At 45.4% G+C, this 24,928-nt stretch overlaps 1 protein-coding gene across 15 annotated transcripts in view; it reads right to left on the bottom strand.

Moving 5' to 3' along the window:
• Positions 1–24,928, bottom strand: part of LOC102691337 (calcium/calmodulin-dependent protein kinase type II subunit gamma) — a 111,753-nt gene that overhangs the window by 57,852 nt on the left and 28,973 nt on the right. For all 15 annotated transcript variants that reach the window (XM_069189281.1, XM_069189283.1, XM_069189284.1 and 12 more), the window contains exon 3: positions 6,133–6,192. In XM_069189281.1, coding sequence (XP_069045382.1) covers positions 6,133–6,192 — 60 coding nt within the window. The remainder of the gene's footprint in view (positions 1–6,132; positions 6,193–24,928) is intronic.

Raw genomic sequence — 24,928 nt, forward strand, 5'->3', positions numbered from 1 at the left:
GCAGTATCATGCAGTATCACAGGGTTAATCGCGTCATTTGACGTCATGCCGGAAAGTATCCGGCATCAGCTTGTAAAACCGCCAGGAGGAGCCAATAAAGCTTAACCTCTCATGTACAGCATTTGAGCTTTTAAATTTAAACTGTGTATTACAGCATGTTAATCATCAGTCATTAAAATGTTGGTATATTTTATGAAAGCAAGATTGCTCAGTTGGACAAAAGTACACAACCTACCTTTATCAGAAATATTTATGCATCAAAGCCTTTACCGAAGATATTACTAATAGTATTAATAATGAATGACTTTGGACAAGCTGTAGACTCAAAGTATAATTTCTTTAGCACATTTGTACAAGCACTTGGAATCTGTCCAAGCCCTACTTTGTCAGGCATTTTCTTTTACTTCAACAGACATAAAAACTCCCTTGCTTTTAACAGGGCGTTTCATAATTTCTAACTACGAAAATTATTTAAAATGTGACACTTATCATTCGACTAGAGCTCACAATATCACAAGGATCCTCAAGAGCACAGCAAAGACTGTATTAAAAGATACTTGTATCAGATACATGAGAATCCAGACTTTTTTATCAACGCTTTCTTTTCCGTATACCAGATATTATGGAACCACATCAGAAGGGTGTCAGCCAGTCAGATTCCAGGAATCGGTACTTTAAAGAAAAAATACACACCGGTATTCCATTTCTCCCTAAACATTTTAAGCATTGAAGTATTTAACTAACATGTGAAAAAGTGGTAGTTTTAAGCTTTTCTGCTAATATAATATGGAATTGCGCATCTAAAGAAATTAATAACAATATGATTATATTCGTGTACTATAACAGGGCTGTGTAGGGCTGTTTCGCCTCTCTCTTCATGCAACTTCCCTTGTAGCCCACTGGTCTACGTGCCTGATTACCAAGTCACGGGTTGTGTGTTCAAATCCAGCTGGCGCTGTGACTTTTCTTTTAACAAACATTTCTTCGAAAAAATACAATAGCAATATTACAGACAATCAATTGACTTTTATATTTCAAAATATCACAACATGATCGAATTCTAAAAGTATGCTTGTTGACTCCGGTATCTCGTTTGTTAAAGACTTTGATGCTTAAAATGTTTAGGGAGAAATGGAATACTGGTGTGTATTTTTTCTTTAAAGTACCAAGACCAGCCATATACTGCATGTTTATGTTCCAAAATTAATATTGTTTATGGCCTTCACACGCATTACAGTATGCTCCTATTCTTTTTATGCTCAGCTACTAAGATTTCCCTTCAGTGGTAAAATTCCATATAAATATTCAATACTAAAACGGGCACAGTAAAGACATTTACTGTAAATCTTTCTACGACAGACCAACGGACCACGAGTGCCCCTGTCGGTCAATCAATCACGTACCGCGGTACCGTGCGTCATCATGCGTCACAATGCGCGATGCCGTAGCCAATTACCTCTGGTACGTGTCTGTACCGCGCACTTTGAATGGCTGCATCTGTATAGGCAGAAACAAGAGCACCAGGCCAAAACCAGCTGAATGAACCCAAATCCAGCAGCCAACACACTGCACCCCTGTCTGTGGAACAGAATTGAGATGAATCAGTAAGTCACACCTGAACTGGATGTGGCAGAATTGGGACGAAAAGGGACACCTTGTCCACAGGGCCTCAGTACAGCTCCAGGCCTGCAGAGGGAGGGCCTGTGGTCTTGCACTGTTCACCTCTCCCCCACACAGTGTGGTCTGGCCACACATCCCTAAGTATTGTCCAGAGGGGTGCATATCCCAAAGCCAGCTTCTGAAGTCAGCACACGTGGCTTAAAAAAGCAAGGACAGCCTGCCAGCCTTCTGTAGGATAGCAGGTCCTCTGAGCTTTGGTCAAGGAGGTAGGAAGATCAATCAACAGTAAATGAAAGCCCACTCAGTTCATGTTCCAACATGATGAGTGTTGCTCACGTACATACAGAGAAAACTGTTATCTACTTTGTTTACCACCACAGTTTCTGAACAAATGCACTAGGGGGCAGAACAGAATAATTAGGGTTCTGAAGCCACGACCTGAGGGGTAGAGACCCCAAGTGCTCCAATCCTTCAGCTGTATAAAGGGGTGTCCCACCCAGGGAGAATCCTGCAGTACCCAAAGCCCTCCTGCAGCTGCAGCTTGATCTTCAGCCTGACTGTCAAGCCCTGTTCCCCGCAATCACACACTGGGCCAAGCAAACAGATATAGCTCTGCCTAAAACTGGTTGTTCCGTTTTGTTATGTCACAGTTAACAGAACCCAGCTGTAATTAAAAGAAAAATTCAGAGGAGCTACATGGAGAGAAGGGTGCCCATCAGGGAGATGGGAAGGCAGGCGGGGGGGTCATCAGCACCAGGCACGCCAAGAAACCCGCAGCCATGCATGCTCAGCTATCCCGACCGCTGCCTTTGTTCAGAGTTTATCTGCAGTCGAAGCGGAAAACGCGACAAGCAAGTGCTTGGAGAGGCGAGGTGAGAGAGTGTGCTTCCAGGGGGCAGAGAACAAACCGGGACGTGGAAAATGAGCAAGAGAGAAACGTCTGGAGCCAAGGAGAGACACAGATACAAGATACAGCGCAGTTGGGCACCTGGACTGACACAAAGACAGAATTGAGGGTTAGAAGAGAATAGAACAGGTTTATCACACAGTGCCAAGACAGCAGACCTCTGCCATTCCCTACCAGCTCCATCATCAGAAAGAGATTTCTGCAGCACGGCCTACCTGTGGAGGGGAGAACGTACCCCCTCCATGGAGAAGAGGATCTTAGTCCTGTCAGCTGTCTCTTCAGCACTGCGGCAGGCAGGCTTTTAATTCCATGTTTTCTGATGCCACCCACACTTCGGCCCCTGCCACCAGCCTACCTCCATCACCCCCGCAGCTCGTGCTCTCAGCGCCTATTTTTAGACAAGCTCTCACTCTCTAAAATGAGATAAAAACCACCCGTTCCTGCTGCCATCCCGGCCTGCAGAAAACCACCCATCCCTGCTGCCCCCAGCCTGCAGAAAACTGCGGAAAACCACCCGTCCCTACTGTCTCGGGCTGTAGAAGTAAAATCCACAATATTCTGCTGCACTTTACACAGACAGATAATATAATAATAATTGCTTACACTTAGATAGTGCTTTTCTGGACACTCCACTCAAAGTGCTTTACAGTGTGCAACACTGTGTGCAGCATCCACCTGGATGATGCGACGGCAGCCATAGTGCGCCAGAACACTCACCACACATCAGCTATCATTGTGGAGGAGAACAGAGTGATGAAGCCAATTCATAGATGGGGATTATTAAAGCCCAGTGCCAGAGTAACACCCCTACTCTTTTCAAGAAACACCCTGGGATTTTTAATGAACACAGAGAGTCAGGACCTTGGTTTTACGACTCATCAGAAGGTCAGTGCCTTTTAACAGTATAGTGTCCCCATCACTATACTGGGGCATTAGGACCCACAAAGACTGCAGGAACAAAACCCCACTAACAACCTCTTCCAGCAGCAACCTTTAGTTTTTCCCAGGAGGTCTTCCATCCAGGTACTGGCCAGGCTCACACCTGCTGAGCTTCACTGGGCTGCCAGTAGTGAGCTGCAGGGTGATAAAGCTCCTGACGAATAAGTGATTAAGGACTCACTAGAGCAAAAGACATGAGTGACCCAGATCCTGGCTTTAGAACCACTGTATTGGGGGATTTTTTAAACCAAGGCCTGAGTGCAAAAAATGCTAAACAAGCAAGCAGATCAGTAAGTGATAACTACGCTGGTGATTAAGAGCCCAGTTAAAAGAAAGACATTAGTGTACTCCTGGACCAGGACTGAGAACACTGTTCACAGCATCAGTGTTGCACTATTTTTTAAGACCCATAGGAACAATGGCATACTGATTAATGGGTTTAAATTTCTTCCCTCTTATAACTAGAGTTCTGGCACATGACAAGGTAAAGTACAGCAGGCTGAAAAGTCAATGGATGCTATTGTCTTTTCTAGGCCTGGTTATCGTAGTACCCTGCTTGCTACTGATCTTGGTCAACTAACACTCAAATACACGGGCACAGCACATGTTCTTGACTACACCAGTGAACTGTTAATTCTCTGCACATCTATAAGGTGTTTGTGCTTTTTCAACTGGTGATATCTTACATTTAAAAAAAATGCAGATTAACTTAAAGCGCAAACACTAACTGGGACTGCAAAGGATCATTAAAGGCCAGTTTGCAGACATGTCCTACAGTAGTTTGTGGGAGGCCATCTTGACAAAAGAGCCTTACTGTACAGATTTCAGGAATGTTTGGCATGTAGTTCAGATCATGTGCTACCCATATCAGCTGCACAAAACAGAATTAAATCAAAAGTATGAAATTCACTTAATATCTCAATGTTGCAGAATTTAATCAGGATCAGCTCAGAAGGCCCTTCACTTGAGCAGTGTGAACCTGAGCCCTGTGTGAGGTGCTGGCTCAGCTCAAACAAGAGGAAGAGGAGGCCTCAGTATACAGGATGGCCAAGTGACACTGATATTTTGATGGTTAGTGACCAGGACAGACCTACAGGCACAGAACAGAGGACACAGTAAGTCTTTTTTATGTTAATATGAACTATTTTGATTCTGTAGTTTGGCAACTAAAAAAAGTCATTTGGCCAGTGGCTCCCTACTAATTTTTTTAGTCTGGGAAAACTGGCTCTTGTCTGAATGTGTGTGTGTGTCCCCTGCGATGGACTGGCATCCTGCCCAGAGTGTATCCCACTCTGTGCCCATTGCTTGCTGATCAGCTCCAGCTCCCCCACAGCCATGAACTGCAAGAAGGAATGGATGGATGTCACCCTCAGTTTAATATCCACTGTGAGTAACTTTCAGATGCTTCATTCAAAGGAGATGAGAAAACCATTTCACTCTGTCTTTCGATATCAATCTTATTCCAGGAACTGCCAACACAGCAGCCACATTCCTGGATCCGCATGGGAATGCAGGAGTGGTTCCAGGAGGAATTCCCACTGATGGACAGACAGTGCCTGGAACCAAGGACGAGGGTGAGCAGCAGATTTGTTGGCTAAACTGACATTTACTCAGTGATTGAGGTTGAAACAATTAGAGCTTTTTAACTTTGAAAACCCACTGTTCTGATGTTGAATGCCAAGCAAAACTGAACAAGATGCAAGTGGAATCAGTAGCAGTAGCAACTGTGCCTCTTTACTCTAAGGTCCTCTGAAACAGAAACTGATCCCATTTTTCTTGTTTTAATTTAGGGACACTTTCAAGCCCCTAAATTAAATGTGTATTCATGAAAAACAGAATACAGCTCTGTCTTACAAAGTGAAAGGAAAACAACAATTATGAGCAGGTTTAAAAAGAGAACACTTTTAATAATGTCCATGTCACTCCTACTCATTGCAAATGTCAAATAAGTCAAGTCAATGTTGATCTTTCTTTAGCATTCATTGACCTCACTGCATGCAGACCTGCTTATACTGCAGAAAATGGAAAATGCATTGCAGGTGGCCTTACCCCTAACACAGACTTACCTTTAGTTGTCTTAAATCAGTACGCCGGCTTGCTCCATTTACACTCACCCACTGCCAGAAATCTTGGGCTAAGGCTAAGGCCTCTTTGTCCATCTTTATATCTCTTCCCCCCGGCCACAGACACTGGACTAAGTCACACACAAATGCCTGTAAGCATTCTCCATCCCTACATGGATATCCACAGTTTTCGCCACCTCCTGCGTGAGGAATTAATTGCTCAAAACTACACTTTCCAAGCTGAAGTCCTTTTGAGTGAAAGCAAGAACTCTACCCACAACAAACCCAAACACTTCCTAGTCACTCTCCGCATTAGATGGCAATCTGAACATACTGTGTGAAAAATCTGCACTTATCGGTGGTGATTACTTTAGCCAGTAACCTCAAGACCAGACATATTCTAAATACTCTCCGAGCATGACCTCTGCTTGTGAAGCTAGTTCTCGAGCCTCAGAGCCAAGCTGGTCTTTCTCGGAAATGACGGCAATTTGCAAACCCTGGACGACAGCTGGGCAGAGCTGAGAGCTGGCTGTGGGCCCCTCTCAGAGCAGGGCTGAGCTAGCGGCAGGCAGGGTGGGAGGACAGGCGGACGGACACACTCACCGATGTTGGGGTGCTTGAGCAGGCGGCAGATTCGTGCCTCTCGTTCCAGTTTCTGATGATCTGGGGAAAAAAGAGAAAGGGCATGTGAAAAAATAACAGATACCCCGAAAAAGAACTCCAGATTCTCCATCATGACGAATGGCGGTGCAGAGAAAGTATTTTCACTGTGCAGCTGGAAAATGAAGCTCTTTGGTTGTAGTGCAGATACTTGGGTCTCATGAATGACTGGAGGAAGTGGGTGGGGATGTACCTCTCTTCAGCTTATTCATCAGCATGTGTCTGAGGGCGCTAGGGTCAGCTCAGGCTGTAAATACTGTAGCAAAGCAAGCACCAGGAGCTCAAACCTTTTGGCAGTTTTTGCAATGCACACTGGATCTGAGGGAAGAGTTCCTGGATCTCGGGGCACTGTGCTCTTGCCCTGAATGCAAAATCCCAGACCTCCTAGAGGGAAAGGCCTGCTGCCTGTGCTGCAAATACAACCGTGTCACACAGCATCCACTCCAGCAGGAGGCTATATCTAACTAAACGAGCCCAGAGCTTCAATTTCAGCAAAGGACTTGGGAATTGCCTATTTCACAGAGTTGCTACATGCGTATCTGCCACATTTTCAAAAAGGAAAAAAAAAACCTCACAGAAACACTCATGGCTCCTAGACTGTGAGAGAACTATTGTCTTTGATCAGGGCTACCAACAACATTCTGTTACTTCTACCACTAGCCCTGTGGGAGTCAATAAGCCACATCCCCAAACCTCTGAAATTTCAACAGTATTCAACTGCTTGGATATGACAATTAAGAGCTTAATTAGTATTTTAAAAAGATGTCAAGTGGAAATAAAAATAAAATAAATACATTCTTGCCATTTACCATCGTGATTTGAATAGTTCTTAATTCAGGGCAAACAAAGTTTGACTGCAGCAATTAAATACAATCAACAAAACACCACTTTAAGGAGATTTCAGATATGCTCAAACTCAGAAATATTACTGCCTTTTCTCCCAAGGCAAATGGTGGGGTACTGATCATCTTATTGCATCACACTTTTAGGTTTCTGCATGGCATTTCTGTACTTCTGAAAAGCTCTGTTGACACATTCAACTAGAAATACCAGTAAATACCACCTTTTTTTCCACCCTTGTAATCCAACAAAGGGCTTTTTACACCTGGTACAGTCCAGCTCTGTTGAACTGAAAGCAGGAGGAAGCAGACCGTCCTGAACTGAACTGTACTGCAGCTCTGAAGCAGCCGGGACTCTGTGTCCTGAAAGAGGCTAGGCAGGTTTACGCATCAAGAGACAAAATCATCTCCAAGCCACAGGCAGCAACATGTAGCAATTTCCACCAGCCTAGCAACTTACTGGACACTGGCACAAAGTGCCTGCACGTATTGGACACTAGCCCACCGTGCACATTATAAATACACCAATATTCTGTCCCACAAAGAACTTCACAAAGTTTTCCCAGTAACAAGGACATAATCATTTAGTAAAGGCGTGCACCTATTCCAGACCATGTTTTTTTTATCCAAATATCCAACTCCTCCTTTGTTTTAAACTTCAGATTCTTTAAATTGTCCAGAACATCTAACATTTTCCAAGACTTAAACTGAAGGTGGAAATAATTTCGCTCTAATCCTGCTTTACTGAAATCATAGAAAAACTCTGTAGCTGGGAAAAGACCTGTTTACATCAAGGTCGTGTCCGCGGGTGGACACAGGTTCAACTCTTGTCTTCCAATTCAGAGAAGTTCTCAGTTTCTCTGAACATGTTTGTGCAGACGTACCACCATTCCACAGACAAAGAGAGCCCAGTGAGACAGGTTAATTAAAAAGTCAGTCACTTGGAGAAAAGGGGAACTGCTCTGTATGTTTCTACAATCACTCATTCACTCGTCAAAGCAAGCATGAATCTGGCTACTGTTCAGCGCTCTGGAAACAATACCAGCTGGCAGGGAAAGCAAGGAGAACTACAGACCAGGACAGGAGGTCTGCTACTCTCCAAGTAAACTCCAGTTCATCATTAGATGATTAATAGGACCTAGCAGTGTGAGAAATATTTCTGTTGGAATAGATCAGAAGTTATATGAGTGAGAACCATGACTACAGTGTTCCTCAACAATATTTAAACTTGCTCAGAACCTCTTTTTCAGGTCACCACAGATCCAGCTTGGAGCCGGTCTCCACAACCACTTTAACTTATTTTATACCATAATTACACTATGAAGTGTTAGAGCTAAAACGCTACAGTGAGGCAGGTTTCAAGTTGAATTTTAAATACAGCAGTAGAGCCATCTCATGGCAACTCATTAATAAATGTGAGCAACTGGGCTGTAGTCAATGAAAAGCTGAACTGGAAAACTGACCTCTCTTGGCTGGGTGCTCCTTTAAGTACACAATGTACTGTAGTCACACGGCCTTTTAAAACACCTGCACCATGAAAGCCGAATTGCACAGTCATGACATGCTGTACACATCCACCTGGGACCATGGGGAACTGGTTGCCACGGAGAACAGCAGTACACCAGAGGGCACCACAATCCCTAGTGTCCACCAGAGAGTACACAGGCCATCCCTGGGGTAGAAAACTGGCAAATACAAGAGACTCTGGGGCCTTGTGGTTTGCATATCTGTCTTTTCAGCTTGAGACTTTAAGAATAGGATAGGTTTACATAGCACCCCAAGTCATTTTTCAAGATTATGTTGGCATAATATTCTACAATATTATACTTCAGTAGTGATTTTCCGGTGATATTTTACATCAGTAACAGCCTGCTTGCCCACAGGAGTGGTGAATCGCTAAACGATTAAAACCCAAAACGCATATGGATTACTACAGAAATGAAATAAGACTTCTATAGCAGAGCAGTAGGATTCATGTCAGGATTAATGAGCTGCAGACTCCTGTCCAATCAGTACTTTGTAGATGAACCAAGCAATCTTAAGAAGGAATTATTTTACTCCTTTAGCTTCTCATGACTGTGACAAAGCCCTTTCTGAAGTTTTGAAAGGTTATACGTGAACCTTATTTCCAAACACTATTTTATTGTTTCAATTAATTGGTAATTACATGGCGGCTACTCAAGACTTCAACAGAGACAGATGAGTGTGCTGTAGGACTAATTAAATATATTTTAAAATGCGGGACTGGGTCAATTCTTGCACATCAAGTGCATCTCAGCCTGCAGCCACTGTGAAAGTGGCTCTTGGCCTGCCTCAGGCAACATTCCAAGGACATCCCCACTCCTGCACTCTCCTCCAGGCCTGAGCACCCCACAATTCATCAGTCTGTTTCAGTCGTCCCTCATCCAAGAGCTGTAGAACTGTGCCTGACGCAGCTGTACGTACTGCCTACAAAACTCTTCTACTTTGCATACTGTGAAAATGATATTAGTTGCAGTGTCTTGTGCTTGTTTCCTACAGTCCAGGGAAAGTGAAATGATGACAGTGTGGCGGGATGTTTGGGTGCTTGGGGCTGAGGTGTCCCGCCACGGCCCTGACAGAGAGGCAAAAATTAACTGGGTCAGGGCTGGATTGAGTTTTGTGGCATTTGTGTGATATTGTGACATAGCAGCTATTAGCTACTGTTTGTGCAGGTTGCTCTAATCCAGTCATTGGCTCAGCGATTCTGACCCAGTTCTGCAGCTAAAAGCCACCCCTCCACTCCCTGGCACCTCCTGAGCTGAGCGCACACAGCACAGCTTCAGAAGCCTCCGGTCATTGGCTGGCCTCCCTCTTGCTCTCCACCAATAACATCCAACCTCACTGATCAGGGACCCATCATGGACTAGGCACAGATACCACGGGGAACTAGTGCACCTGTGGTCAGCAGTGCCCAAAATCCAACTGTTATCAACCAAAACAGACACGTTGACTTTAGTAAATAAACTAACACCTGCTGAAAAGGTATGATCACAGGAAGAACCATAGAAAAACAGCACACATCCTCTCTTAATCCAAGATTCCAAATGCAGATGTACTGTAGGTACTGACTTATACATTCACCAATCTACCACTTGCTTGGATGAATGTTTGTTCAATAATCGCAAGAGGTTATAGCTGAAAAATAACTGCACTGTAAGAAAATTATACTTCATCAATTAGCAGATAACACCCTAGGAGCTGGGTGATACCACTCACGAGTTGTTGCGACCACTGACTTCCGAGCCTTTCTCCAGGTGGCAGGTTTAAGATTCCAATAATGACTAAAATCCCTCTGGACCCATGCATTGACATCGACTCAAATAACTGAGGTGTAATGGAGTATTGACACTCCCACAGGGAACTGATTTACATTTCTAATTGCCTGACGTTTTTTTCCTTGTCAGACATACAATTTCCTGGACATAATTAGCCCATCTATCCAATGTCCACAACACAACAGTGACAGTGAAGCTGGTTTAGCTCCTAAACCACTCCAGACAGCCAGTTTTGTCCTTTCAAAGTTGATTAGAAACCAACTAAAAGACACCCCATATGCTTCAAGTGCAATTCAGCAGACAACAAATATGAATGAACCAGCCACTTCTTTACACTTGAGACACACTTCTGTAAAAAAAATCCTCTTTTAGTCTTTAATTCCTTACCCTTGCTCTAAATTACAGTACCTATCAGAACTGATGACAGTTTATGGGTAGCCTGGCCAGTCCTCTTCTCTATGCTGGCGCCTTACCTACTGTGGGGAAGGGAAGCTGTGCTGCCAATGACATTGAACAGCAATAATAAGAGAAGTGTGACATTTGACCAAGAAGCGCACATCAACTCTAAGACCCACCTCATTTTGTATTCCTTCAAACGAATGCAACTTGATTCTGGTCCCCCCTCCTCAGAGACCAGATCACCTGCTTCAGACCAAGTTACTGAACAATGGATGCATGAACTGAGAACAGGAAGTGCTTCTTTACAAAAAGAGTTGTAACCAGCCAAGTGGTTGGGTTCCACACTCTGGGATCTTTTAAGAAACAGGTGGATGAAATTTTAGATTCTAAACTACCAAAACGGCAACACTGACCAAATGTCTTCCTTTTGATTGTAGTTTAAATCACTGGAGTGAGGGGAGAATAAATTGTGAGAAAGCATTACAAATCCATGGCAAAGTCCTTTATTACATACTTCAAGTTAACCCCCACTGCCCAGTCAACTGCTGCCAAAAGCTCTGCACAGCCATGATATACAGGCATGCCTCTAAAACAAGTACACCCCCCCCCCCCCAAGCTGACAAAAACCTCAGTCAACTCCAACAGCACCCTGAACCAGCCAGGCAAAAATCAGAATTAGACATCGGTCCAACATCTACATGTAGTTGCACCGAGAGATTAATTCAATTCCTTCAAATTAAAATCAGGCTCCCTGCTTATACTTAAATCCTGTCCTCCATCCGGCCAATGACCCAGGCCGGGTGGAACTGCTGCAGCAGGCAGGTCGCAGACCGGAGATCAGCCACAGCTAGCCACGGCAGATGTTTTGCTCCTGTAACCCAGATGTGCAGTACAGCAGCTGCAGCTAGGAGCCAAGGGCAGAGACAAATAAAGTCTACATAATCCCTCAGCCACTCTCTGCACCCTACAACCCAGCCCAAAATCAATATTATCTTACACAAACCACACAACAATGGGTGTGCAGGCCTCCAGCGAACTCTAAATGCAAACTAAAGTAAACACTAAAATGTGCCAGAAAAGGTGGGGGTTCTTTTTTTGCTCTAGTTTTAGCATTATCACCCTTTATTTAATTCAAGAAATCAGACTGCAAAAAAGTGGGAGGATCTGCAGTTAGCACTACTGCCTCACAGCTCGTGGGTCCTGGATTTGAGTCTAGTCTGGTGATCCTTGGTGATCTTCTGGTGACTGAACACAGCAGTGTAAGACATGAGTTCAGGACAGGAAAGCAGGAAGGAGCTATGCCACTGTGCTTAGCTCCCATGGATGTAACGCCTACAAAGAAGAACAAGTAAAGGCTTGATGGGTAAATATCATCAGGCCCTGAGGGTCAGGAATCCTCCCACTGGCTGAAATTTAGACCAGGTGGTGTCTGGGGTAATGGGCACAGCGTCCGCCCAGTGGTCACAGTTATCCCCCTGCACTGCAGCAGGCAAAGGAATCAATACTCCCAATGCACAGGGGTACGAGCCAGGACCATACTAAGAAAATATAGCAGAAATACTGATGTGCTTTGAAGTATTCAATTTTAACTCCAGACCTCTGCCCGTCCGGGATGACAAGAATGAAACAACCAGTACAAGGCACCATACCAGAGCCCACAGCCTGTAAAACCAGACATGGCTCAAGCAGCAGGGCAATGGCAGCGTCAGGCATACATTCAACCAAGACCCAAACCCACCTGCACACTGCCAGTCACAAACCACAGCGGCAGTGTGCAGACTACACAACTGTAATCCTAACCCTTATCCCCAATAGTGCTATTACGCTTGTGAGAGGTTTCAGGGCTCTGACCTGCAACTCACCATCGCACACAGTAATGTGCAATTTGCAACGGTTTGGCAGTTTTGATAGCATTAACGTGCACCCAAGTCTAGAAGACAAGTGGAAAACTAAAGGGAGACCAATTCAAACCAAGAAACAGGAGGAGCTTCTTTACACAAAGGGTGGTAGGAGTCTGGAGCAAGCAACCTAGGCGTGTTGTTGAAGCCGACTCCAGCAGAATGACCTCCATTGTTCTTAAATCCTTGCCTTGTTTTGAAACTCACCCTCAGGTGCAGAAAATGCACCTCAGCGAATAAAAGGAGCAGCAGGATGTCAGGACCAGTTTTTTGTGGACTTTGTCACACAAACAAAGAAAGATGACCTGCATGCCTGAGGGAACCCGGGGCTCAGCACACTTCTTGCAGATGGCAGGTCCTTTGAGCTTCTGGTTAGGAGCACTCTTTTTACTGAGCCAGCTTCATGAGAGCAGCTCAGACTTTCCCCAGGAAAAGAGAGAAGAGCACAGAGCTGCAGCTCCTCACTCCGTCACAGGGGTGTCGGACTTATAGAATACAGACAATTAAAAACAGGGGGGATCATTATAACTGGGTCACTTCTTGCTGGTTTATGCAAGTTCTCAGTGAATTTCTCCATACAGCCATTGAGAAAAACAGCCCTGCACGGTCCCTCTGTTTGACATTAATTTAAGCAGCTTGGACTGGCTTTTGTTCAAATCTAACCTCTCAATTAATTGAAGTGATCCAAATATCAGCTTGAGTGAGCATATTTCAATATTTCTGTCAAGGTCTTTTAAAGCTGATGATTTAAAAGACAATTTAAGGAACAGCAGCGATAGACCTTTTTCCAGGCTTGGACAGGCGCGTTCATTTGTTTTATGATTAGTCCCTCTGATGGATTGAGGGCTTGGGCGCAACATAAATCCTGAAAAGTAAAGAAATATGGCGCGTCTTGCGGACCGTGCAATTTCCAAAATGGAGATTAAAAAAACACCACCACAAAAACAAGTGTGCTGGAAACGGCTGGCGGGAAGAGAAATTTCAGAGCACTCACGTGATGCCTGCATGAACACCGAAGTGAGCAGTGTAGACAGTAGCTACACCACCCCCTGCACAAATCGGAGCAGACACAAACACACCTGTCTGCTCACCACACACTCAAGCACAGCAAGGCTAGCTTTCGTGTGCCTCAATGCACAGCTGGCAAAAACCTGGAACGGACTGGTTCGCAGCTCAGCCGGAGGCAGATCTCTAATGCCTGGCCCAAAGAGTGCGTGTGTATATGTGCATATGCCCTCTTCGGGTGCCATCCATCACATCCCATGATGCTCAACACAACAGCTGCTTTTTTCCCATATTCAGTCTGTCTAGCCGTCATTGTGAAGAGGAGAGCAGCTCTGAGCTGCTTCACAACTCCACCCCTCTTAATCGGTTAATCCAATTAGACCTGGGAGGCGACAGCAACTGAAACCCTCTTCGAGGCTGACCTGCTTTGGCTGTGCAGGAGACTCACAGCTCCGCCATGTTCAGGACTGCGGTCAACATCACCGGCGTTCCTGTTCTTACACGCACTGGACATCGCTGGGTGAGGCAGGGGCTGAGAGGAAACACCCCCCATGGCAGACAAGGGTTCACAGAGGACAGCCTACTCGCATACAATCATCACGGCCACCAGCCAGGGACGGGGCCTCCTGAATCCTGCAGCTCTGGCTGGGCTCTAGTATCACACAGCAGAGGACGGGTGGAGTGTGGACCTTCTCTGGAGGTCTGGACTCGAGTCAGGCCCGGGCATCATGGGTTTCAGTCAGGGCTTGTCTGCTCGCTGACCCTGACCGCCCAGACACAAGGACACAAGGCATTGACCCAGCACCAGTGGTTTTTATGCCAACAGCACCCCCCGTGGCTAGGCTCAGTACCTGCAAGCTTAATGTGATCAGTGCAAGCAACATCCGTCGTCCTGTAAGCATCATCTCTGCTGTAGGCAGTGTGAACAGAAAAGATTAGGATCACCATCGAGTGATGGCTGACCGCAATTACTAGTCCTTGATACCCGGATCTATCATTTTACCCCTTCTTATTAACTATCTATCCCAGACCAGAAAGCCAGAAATTCGTCAACCCCAAGATTATCCTGGAACCACAGGGCGTATATTGTAGCAGGACCACATCCACACAGGACACTTTCCACCACAGGGCACTCATGCTTAATTTAGACACTGATGAACCTAGACAGCATGTCTCTGGGAGGAAACCAGAGCACCTGCAGAACACCCAAGGGGTACAGGGAACAAACATGCAAACTCCAAACAGAAGGTGTCCCAGGTTAGAACTTGACCCAAGACCCAAGAGTTCTAAAGCAGCAGAGTTAAAACTGAGCCGCAATGCATGAAGCTCCTACAAAACGATATGGTATGTTTTTTTGCTTGTGGAAACAAGCGATGCGATGAATAATTTCTACAGTTAGAGAAGGTCCCAGAATATGTGGGTGTTTTAAATGCAGTGTAAAGCAGTTTGTATTTTACATGGATGATGAGGTGTAAGCTGGATGAAAATTGTGGACTGTCACTAGCTCCCTGGGGAGCGGAGCTGTTCCTCACGGCCTCAGATTGGGGGTCTAACCATGCCTTAACTGCAGCCTTAAATGGTAACTCAAGTAGGAATGTCTGTCTCACCTGAAGACAACGACAATCAAATTACTGAGGGGGTGGAAGATGATCTAAAAAAATCCACTTTTGGTAAGACTCCTTCCTGCCTGTTCTCTTCTGCTACTCATTCTGTGCTGCAGTTATAAAAAACAACCTGCATCTACCCGCCAGTCGATATTTTGTATCTGACTGAAGTTGTTCAATGTGTCATCCTGTTACTGGATTTTTCTATCTTAAGACTTGCTTGTTTTTAATTGTTTTGCTATTTATGCAACATCTGCACTGATGAACTGAGCCCCGTTGGACTAAAATGACCAGCCCATACAGAGCATTCAACAAAACATGAAGCACAAAACAGAGCAGACACTATAGTAACACAGTATTCACAGAAGTAGGAGCTTAGTCTTGTGTGCATCAAGCAGACGTCTCACAGTCATGCACAAGGCTAGGATTTACTTCATGGCTGGAGAATTACTGCAGCACAACTGGACCGCTGGTGTAGGAGAGGGTGGGGGAGGGGCGCTTATTTCTTATATGGCAGGCCACTATTATTCTGAATTGGTAAAGGCTAGCTTGTCATTTATAAGAGCTGCTCAGACGTCTTCTTCACAAAGGTTCTTGTGTAACAAGAACTGACAGCTTTCATTGTCTTCCTCAATGCAGTAGGGTCCTGCCTGTAATTATACTTCTTCAAGTAGGCAATTACTGCTTCTGAAAAAGACAATCATTTGGGTGTTTTATAAAAGCTGTTATGATTTACTTCAATCTTGTTTCTTTGTAAATAAATGCATTTATACCAATCCTGCATTTGTTATATTTTTAGGAAATAACTTTTTGTCGTCATTCGTTCTTTGTATTTGGGGAGGATCGCACAGAAGCTGTTAGCCACTTAATTTTCTGCTCGAGCATTCAAAAAACTTTTTCTGATTCTTTCGATTCCTCATCTGTATTACCAGTTCCTGCTTTTTTATTTTTTACTGTTTAAGTCTGCATTTTGACACCAACACCCAAGCACAACCTGCAGGTCTACGAGTTAATGGAAGTGGGCTTTTACTGGGCCTTAAATAGATTGTTTCAGGTCCACAATTGCAAAAAAAAAACAATTGTCTGTCAAGCAGCTTCTACTTTTATCTGTTCAGGTTTGGAGGGAGATATTGTCTCCTTGGCACAACCTCTCTTTGCTGGCTCTTCCCCTGCAGGGCTCTCCACCCGCTGGATGATGAGCTGGCTGTTGAGATGCCTTATTAAGGTCATCGGCGAAAAAATAAATCTGATTCCCCCTTAAACTAACATTTACCACAGAAATGAGAAGATCCTTTCTGGCACTATGCTGCTGTTTGGGATTGCTGCCCTTTAACTCTCTAGCTCATCTTAATTAATGCTACATGCAGGCGACTGTCCGAGAGCCAGCATCCAGAGCCATCTGGAAAGCCAGGCAGGGTGAGTGGCTGTTCACAGGATTCCTACGTCCTCAGCCTTTGAAGCGAATCCAGGATGGGCCTGGCTGCTGCTGGGACTTGTGGGAAAACTGCAGCCCCAGGGCTGACAGGGGGCAGGTGACATATTTGAGGCGAAGGAGATGCAAAGCCCAGCAAAAAAAAGCAGGGAGGGACAATTCCATCATGTCAGAGGTGTCCCCTCCCCGGACAGATGTTAAAGCAGACATTCTGTCTCCACACCGGATGCTGAGATCCCTGGACGCGTTTGAACAGAGCCAGATTTTCAACCCACATCCACAGTCAACAGAAGGTTAGAAACCAGAGTAGCACACACCCTCCCCACCCTCTTCCCTCTCAAGGAGCCTGGGACGTGGCCCCCCCTGAAAGCAGACTGCACCTCGCTGCTCATCCCTGTGGCATCTGCAGGTGTAGGCACTCCCAAATCTTTTCCCGGAAAGAAAGATGCTGCAAACAAGATGCAGGTCATCAGCCAGACAGCCTGCAGAACCGCTGTAAGTCATTCACAATACCTTCTCTTAGCACATGAGACAGGAGAATCTGGACAGGAAGCTGACAGCAGGCCAGTAGAGAGACCTCATCATTGTGAAACTGCAATGCATTTACAAAATACTCTCACCCCAAGAGATCCCACAATTTTTTACATATACAGTAAAAATTCATCTGCCACTAAGGTGCAGCCCCACCGTTCAGCAATTCAGAGGGAGAAATGAGAAATGGGCTTCATCAGATGAATTCAGGAGGAAGGCTGGATTAAGCAGGGCTTTAAGCCAAGACACAGCAGTAACACCTCTACTGCCTTGAACGGAGCCACGGGATCTTTAAATATCCACTAACACCGCTGACAGCTTCCTCAGAGATCTCCTGCCCCAGTGCTGATCGAGTCTGGCTCCAGCCTCGCTTAGTGGTCTAGAGAACATCCGAAAAAGAAACTGCAGATGCAGAAACTGCAATTCACCACTGAGACGTTATTAGTGAAAGTCTGAGAGACGGCAAATACAATTCAATAAAACAACGCCATAGCAAGAGCCTGACGGGGAGTGGAATTTAATTCTGCAGTCAGGAGAGCTCTTTAAATAAGCGTGTTCACAGTCAGACGGCAAGATATACAAATCCTGCAGAATACAGACTATAATCAACAAACACTTTTCTTCAAAGGGTTTCTAAAACATTGTTTATAGTTTCTTTTCAAGGTTTCCTCCTCTATATACCATATACAGTAGCTGCAGTCTGTTAGTATGCAAATACAGCCCTGTGATCCTCCACAAACACCCCTTCAGGCCATACTTAGATATCTTTCACATAACATGGAGATACAAAATGAAGCTTTTCATTGTTATCTTTGCCTCTGGGTGACGCAGCATACAGTACATGGTGTCCAATTTTCAGAGAAAGAAAGGCCCTGATGTAATTCCTTAACGTCAGGCCACGTGACTGAAGACATTTTGACATAAACCACACATCTCTGCCCAATTTTCCCAAAAATCTAATCAATTACGCAACAGCGGATCAGAAAATGCTAGATTCTTGGTGGCGCAGTCAAAGGCGAGCCCTGAACATGCGAAGAAAATGAAGAGCCTCTCAAAGGGAAGGCTTCACCAATGTCTTGCCTCACTCTGCCTCAGTCATACTGAAGTGACATGTTTTACAGCTAAGAAAAACAAACCACAAACGTTTTGACATTCCTCAAAGAACGGGGCAGAGCTGTTTCTCTGAAAGCTCAGAAGAGTACTCAGGTTAAATGTCCTTTGACTTCAGCACGCAAGAACAAACAGGATTTGTCCCATCCTAAAACTCCAGTGACAAAATCCGACTGAGTGAAATGAGCCGATACTTTGAATCCAAGTTCCAGGATGTTTGCTAACACCATCTGCAATCCGGTATCCTCCTTATCCCAGCAGAGATCAAAAAGGCTGAATAGACTGGAAAAACATTTATTTCCACTGGCCTTGGAAATTGTTCTAGATCCTGAGAAGACCAGGAGTGAGACAGGGTGCATTCTCTTCAATATTTTACCACGCTAACCCATTCCTCTCCACAGGTAACACTCTGCCCACACAATAAATTAGGCTTAACTGTGACTCAGTGCCAGAATGCATACAAGGTTTGCCCAAACTGTGGGGAGTGTGAGTAGGGAGGCAAATTAACTGAAAAACACAACAAAAAATACACTGCTTCTAACACTTCAGTTTTTGTGCAAAACAGAAAACGTGAATCTTCTAAAAATGTCAGGTCAAGTCTGCGGCTCACATCAGTTACCAAGGAAACATACGCCAGCATTTTTAACTGCATGAACCACTTCTCCGTAAAACCTCATGCCTAACAGAACACAGCCCACATCTCCATTAAGGAGTGCGCCAAGGGAAACACTGAATTAAGGCACAGCGGAGACTCTTCTGTGTTATGTGGCACATTGTAACACTCTGCATGTCACTAGGCAAAAGAGTGAGATTCTCAAACCAAAGCATAAGCTAGTACGAATTATGACAAACTTCTGATACAGTGTCTTTTAAGTGCTTATGTTTGCAAACCTCAGTGAGCTGCGGTTTCAATTCAAGAGAAAAACATTCCAAAATTAAGCATTAAATACGATTTGAAAGAACAAAAATAAAGGACACATGAAAGTGTTCAACTTTGAACTGCAGCTCCTCTATAGTTGACGTGGATAGCTAAGAGCAGCTTAGTTACGAAAGCAGCTGCAGGCCGAGAGGACTGACCACAGGGCTGTGTACACTGGGAGGAAGGTCATCTCCATGACACAAGCTTACCCGGGCTGTGCTGCATTTCCAGCTGTTCAGAACAGGCCAAACCACTGCGCTGGAACCCACCCCACTCGATCTGACTGTCGGACCGTAGCGATGGGGAGACTCTGAGCAGGTCTCCCTCACACACCCCTCCATGATACACTGCACACTGTCCGGAGAGATGGCCACATGGATCAGCGGTTCAGGTAATGAGGTCTGTGTTATCAGCACTTTCTCTGTGTGCAGGTTCCTAAACCTGCTTGGGCCTGCTTGGCTGCTGTCATTCGGAGCAGAAATAAACGCAGTCCTCATCTGCAATACGTGCTGCCGGTACACAGGCACACCCTCCTGACTCAGCATTAGGTACATGACATTGATTTTGGCAACTGTAGGTCATGAAACCACACGGACGCTTTCACTGGTCTACCCATGGTCCTCTTTAAAAGACAGCGGGGATCAGACAGCGTGGCCTGGCTTCAGCAGGCCTCTGCCGCAGCCCGGCTCCTCCACAAAGCCCAGCGGCTGGAGACTGAAGCTCCCAAAGACAGGAAAACAACAGATAACCTGAAAAGAGGATCACGCCGACTCTTTCAGACGTCTTCAAGGAATAACGCAAGATCCGAGAGTGACGTCTCTGGAACAGGCCTGGTGGGGGGGGGAGGGGCTCCCTTTCGCCCACAACAGAGGGGGCAGGAGGTGAGGCGAGGAGGGGTCTGTGAGACATAAACAATGGGTGCAGAGCGACAGATGAGCAGGAAATCGCCTGGAGATTACCCTGTTTATCTGAGCTTTAAGAGACTTACCCACGGCTGAGGGAGAGGTCAGCGCAGCCCGGATTACTAAAAATACACCAATCCCCAGGCTTAGTGGTGACTCAGCCAGCATTCGACAACTGGGAAACACGAACACACAGACACACATTGCGCCGGGTTGGCACACAGGCCTGGGCAACCAGAGAGGCTCTCTCTGCGGAGAGCGGGGGCACAGCGAGCAAGAGGGAGGCAGGGAACAAGCCCGGCCTGACAGGGCAGAGACGAGGGAGAGGAAAGAAGGGCGACGTCGCTGATGAAAGCGAAAGAAAACAAGAGAAGGCTTTGAGGCCTGCTAGGCAGAACCAGGAGGCCGCAAAACATTGTGGCCAACTTGCTCAAGCAGAGAGGAGGTAGAGTTGGCTGCTAAATAAAGCTGCCTACTCCACCTTGTCTGCTTCACAAACATCTTCAGCTTGAAACTAAACAGAAATACAGCAAAGGAACTTCGGAGAACTACCCTACAAGAGGTGTCATTACAGAGAGACTTCCTGCCACAGCAGGAAGTGATGCCTAAAGACAGTCAGGTGGGATTTTGCTCAAAATCAAGATCCCAAGGCATTTCAGGAAAAATAAAGAGTTGTTGAAGTCTTTAAAGGACCTCGGGGAGCAGACAGTACTCAAAATAGACCAGCTGATAAGCCAAGGTTCCCTCTGATCTCTTTTTTTTTTACTGTAGCCCTGGGACTAGTTAGATTCGTTTCTAGACACCTGCTGTACTAGAGCTGAAAACCATGCACCTGGTACGTCCGGCGTTTGCTCTACTGTAGTCCCGCTTTCAGGAGGGCCTAGTGAGATCAGGAATCGTTCATCCTTCCCCCCCTGACCCGGAAAGCAGGCTGCCATACCCACATCACACACATCTGAAAACCACTGCCCAGCCACTGGAACACTACACAACTAAGGGAACAGAGATTTAAAATGAAAAAACAACTACCAAACAGCTTTCAAAAGTTACCCAACCAAGTGGCTTCCAGATGTACATACTGTATGTAGCTCATGTCCCAGGTTCACTGGGTACGTCTTTGGGATCCACTGTCCCACTATGGTGGCTGTCCATCAAAGTCAATGGCGCTTCCCAGAAGATGAGGTCCTCCTGTTTCCAACTGGTCTGCCATGCTTGTTGTGGACATGCCCACACGTTCTCATGGCAACAGCCACATTTCCCACTGACTCGTTTCTCCCCCCAAAGTGAATCCTCTCAGACCCCCACTGCTTGTCGTTTCTCACTGCCAGGCCGGGCAAAACCCTGCACCCACCCCTCTGCCTTCTTCCTCGCCGTCCAACCCCGTACCACAACCCCGCAGTCTGCCTCTCATGGGTCTCAGCTCAGGCCGCAAGTCCACAACGGACTGAACCAGCATCAAGTCACTTTAAAATCTTCACTCCCTCACACTGTGTGTATTAAAAACACTTCCACGTTCTGGGACACAAAACAAACCCTCCAACCCAAAGTCTAAGCAGTTTCCCACTCAACAGCTAGAAAAATGGGGGTCGGGAGGGGTCCTCAAGAATGCCTGGCAGTAGTAGAGTCAGGCAGGCAAAACAAAATCGCTGCGCTTACATTGTCGGCCATTTCTTATCAGAAATACTTTGATTGGACTTACTGCAGATGTCTACTACCCTGCACTAATGTTTCTCTTACCTGATCAATATAAGCACCTGAGTCCATGCGACTTCTACTTAATTTTATGGAGGGGTCCTTTGAGTGAAATCGTGCTCCCGAGAGAGGGGAAGTGGGGTGCCCTGCAGCACCCCGCCTGGCTCCCTGCCCCACAGCTTGCTCTGCCAATTCACACTGTCCTAATTCTCAGCCTCGCAGCCATCACATCCAGCTAATTACTTTAAACACAATTCTCCTTCTAATTAAACGATCTGGCTACCTAAGTCATTTCTCAGAGACTTAAAAATTAATCAAGTCTTGCAGAGGAAAATTCCTTCATTTGCCAACAAGTTCATGGTCCCACGTGCGATCTGGCAACTGTGACTAACACAATTCAAGCAGGCACAGAGATAGCATATGAAAAGCACAACACCAAGTACAAAAAGGAGGAAATGTCACACAGCAGTAGCTGGTTCCAGGGGCAGATTCAGATGCTCTTGCAGATGTACCTGAGACCGGAGTACTCGTTTTTCAAGCTGTTTTTTGTAACCCAGTCAGGTTGGACAGTACTGAGATTTAGAAGCAGAGAAGAGAAGAGAATGTCTAGGAACTCTAGAAATCCCAGGAAAAGATAAGGGAAAATATTATTTTTTACAGTCACACTAGTACATTGGGGTTTGAGAGTGTAACTTTAAAGACACACTGTTACCAAAATCTAAGAACAACAGTACTTGCATATGTAAAACCTTTCTAAAATCTCCAAAGCCTGGTATTTTTTGCCTGCCAGCTGTTTGATAATTCTGAGCTTGATTACCTCCCCCTAGTTTTGTCTCCTGTGGCTGAACTGCATTACATCATCACAAAGACCTGCGGATATACCGTCTTCATCTGATCAAATGGCTTTTGTGTTCTAGGCAGCAACAGCAGAGACGCCACAGAGATTACAAAAAAAAAGGTGAGGGAATCTGAATTTCATTTGTAACTATCAGAGACCAGTGTTTCTATTCTGAAGCAAAACCCTGAAGGCAGTTTAAATACCACACTGCACATCAAAACTAAAAACAAACCTCTTGGAGCAGTGAAGCACTCTCCAGTCACGCTGGTCAGTCTAGAAGCTGTCCACTCCAAATCCTTGCCATGGGAGGATGAACAAGGATAAATGAAATGTCTTTTTTTAAATCATTTGCTCTCTGCATCTCATCGGCATGACCACAAGATTATTGGGGATTCCAGAAACAACATGCAAGATAACAGAAGGCTTAACGGATCTCAAAATTAATTAAGAAGTGAGCTTGCAGTTTCAAGGATGTTACGTCATTAAAACAGTCATCTTCTGACAAGAGTTGCCTTCTCCCGGTTCAATCCTCTTATCCTCTGATAGGGCATCCATCTGACTTTTATAATTATTTAGTAATTCATAGGATTTGAATAGAGCTCAGAGTTCAAAGTATTAAGCCAGGACACTGGGGTTAACACCCATATGTGTACACACAGAGCCAGGAGACTGTTAATGATCAAGCAGTGAGGACCTCAGGTAAACGTCTCAGCCGAAAGATGACTTCCTACAGCACAGGGTCCCACGTCACCTGACTGGCTCACGGGTCTGGAAACACTGACCTCCATCTACATCACACCCAGTAGCAATCTTACCAGACCCAGCTTTGCTTTGCTTCCAACACCTGATGATCCTGATCAGGCTACAACTGGTACTGCTGGTCTTACAACAGCACCAGCCAGGCCTTAAACGAGCATCCTTTAACCACACTGCGACGCAATAATGTCATTTGTAACCAGATAGCACTTCATCTTCCTTCCAGCCAGAGTGACAGCTGTGCATTTGGGTTGGAACAGACCATACTATTTGTTTATTAAGAGAATGCCATTGTCCTGCCCCGTTATTATAGAACGTTTTAAGCGGATTTTCAATGCAGAGAATTTAAAGGGGTAAAAAAAAAAACTGAGGACGATTTTTAGTTTTAAGCACAAAATGAATTCTGATCCCTGTGTGACGGTGAAAGAGCATACTGGAGATGAAAGCAGGTAACCTTTTAACAGCAATCCCTTATGAAAGAGAAATGCTGAGGTTAGGATCACCAACAATGCCCAAAGAATAGCTCCCCCTAAAGAACTAACCTGAACAGGAACCCAAAGTCCTGTAAGCAGAACCGGGCAAACTCTCCAAAGCACCAGAGGATTAATCAGCAGTGCATTTGAGGTGGGACAACAGGTCTTGAGACCAGGTGCCTCACAATCATTGCCTATACAGCTGGATCAATGGCAACAATTAAGGAAACATCATGTACCTTAATCAAGAATACACATACTGAACTTCGAAATGAATTCAGACCTCATCAACTGCTCTCTGCTACTCAGGAAGTGCTATTTTCTGAGACTAAAAGGCCCAGTTAAATGTACAATGTCTATTGGTTTCCTGTTTTTTCCCCATCACCAACACTGGACCACAGACTCTGCACTGCAGCTGACCGAGCTGTTTGACTGTGTTGTGTGTGCTCTGAAACAGGGGCAAGAGTGACCCAAAAACCCAGGGGTTCCCAGGACACGAACAGGCCTGCCAGCACAATGGTCCTGCACATCATACAGCTCCCCGGCTGCTCATACACCCAGTATTTTAGCTGCTGTTTTACATCATGTTTGTAATACAAATACTACAACCTGTAAAGGCTGCAGGAGCATGCCAGGACGCCTTTCATAGGAACAAAACAAAGATCAAATGAGAGGCCATTTGCACCATCTAGCCCAGGATTTCATATGCGTGAAAGAAACCAGGGTATGTACTTCAACCACATGGCTGGGTAACTTCAATACACTTCTACGTAGTTTTCTCTTGTATCTGTGGTATATGCTTCAGTCCTTCAGCATGAACAGTCCTAAAGGTATAGAAAAACTCAGCCCAGCGAAGACCAACTCAATGAGTGGGGTCCACAGGTTTACTGAGATGTGCGCTGAGGAACAGGAAACACTTGACACAGATGTTCTGGGGGAAGGCCAGGAGAACAAGAGGAACATTACAATTGAAGGAATGTCTGACCTGCTTTCCTACAATTGTATCTCCTGAAGGAAATTCCCCAGCTGACATCCAACCATTTTT

Source organism: Lepisosteus oculatus, chromosome 4, assembly GCF_040954835.1.
Source record: "Lepisosteus oculatus isolate fLepOcu1 chromosome 4, fLepOcu1.hap2, whole genome shotgun sequence".
NCBI lineage: Eukaryota > Metazoa > Chordata > Actinopteri > Semionotiformes > Lepisosteidae > Lepisosteus > Lepisosteus oculatus.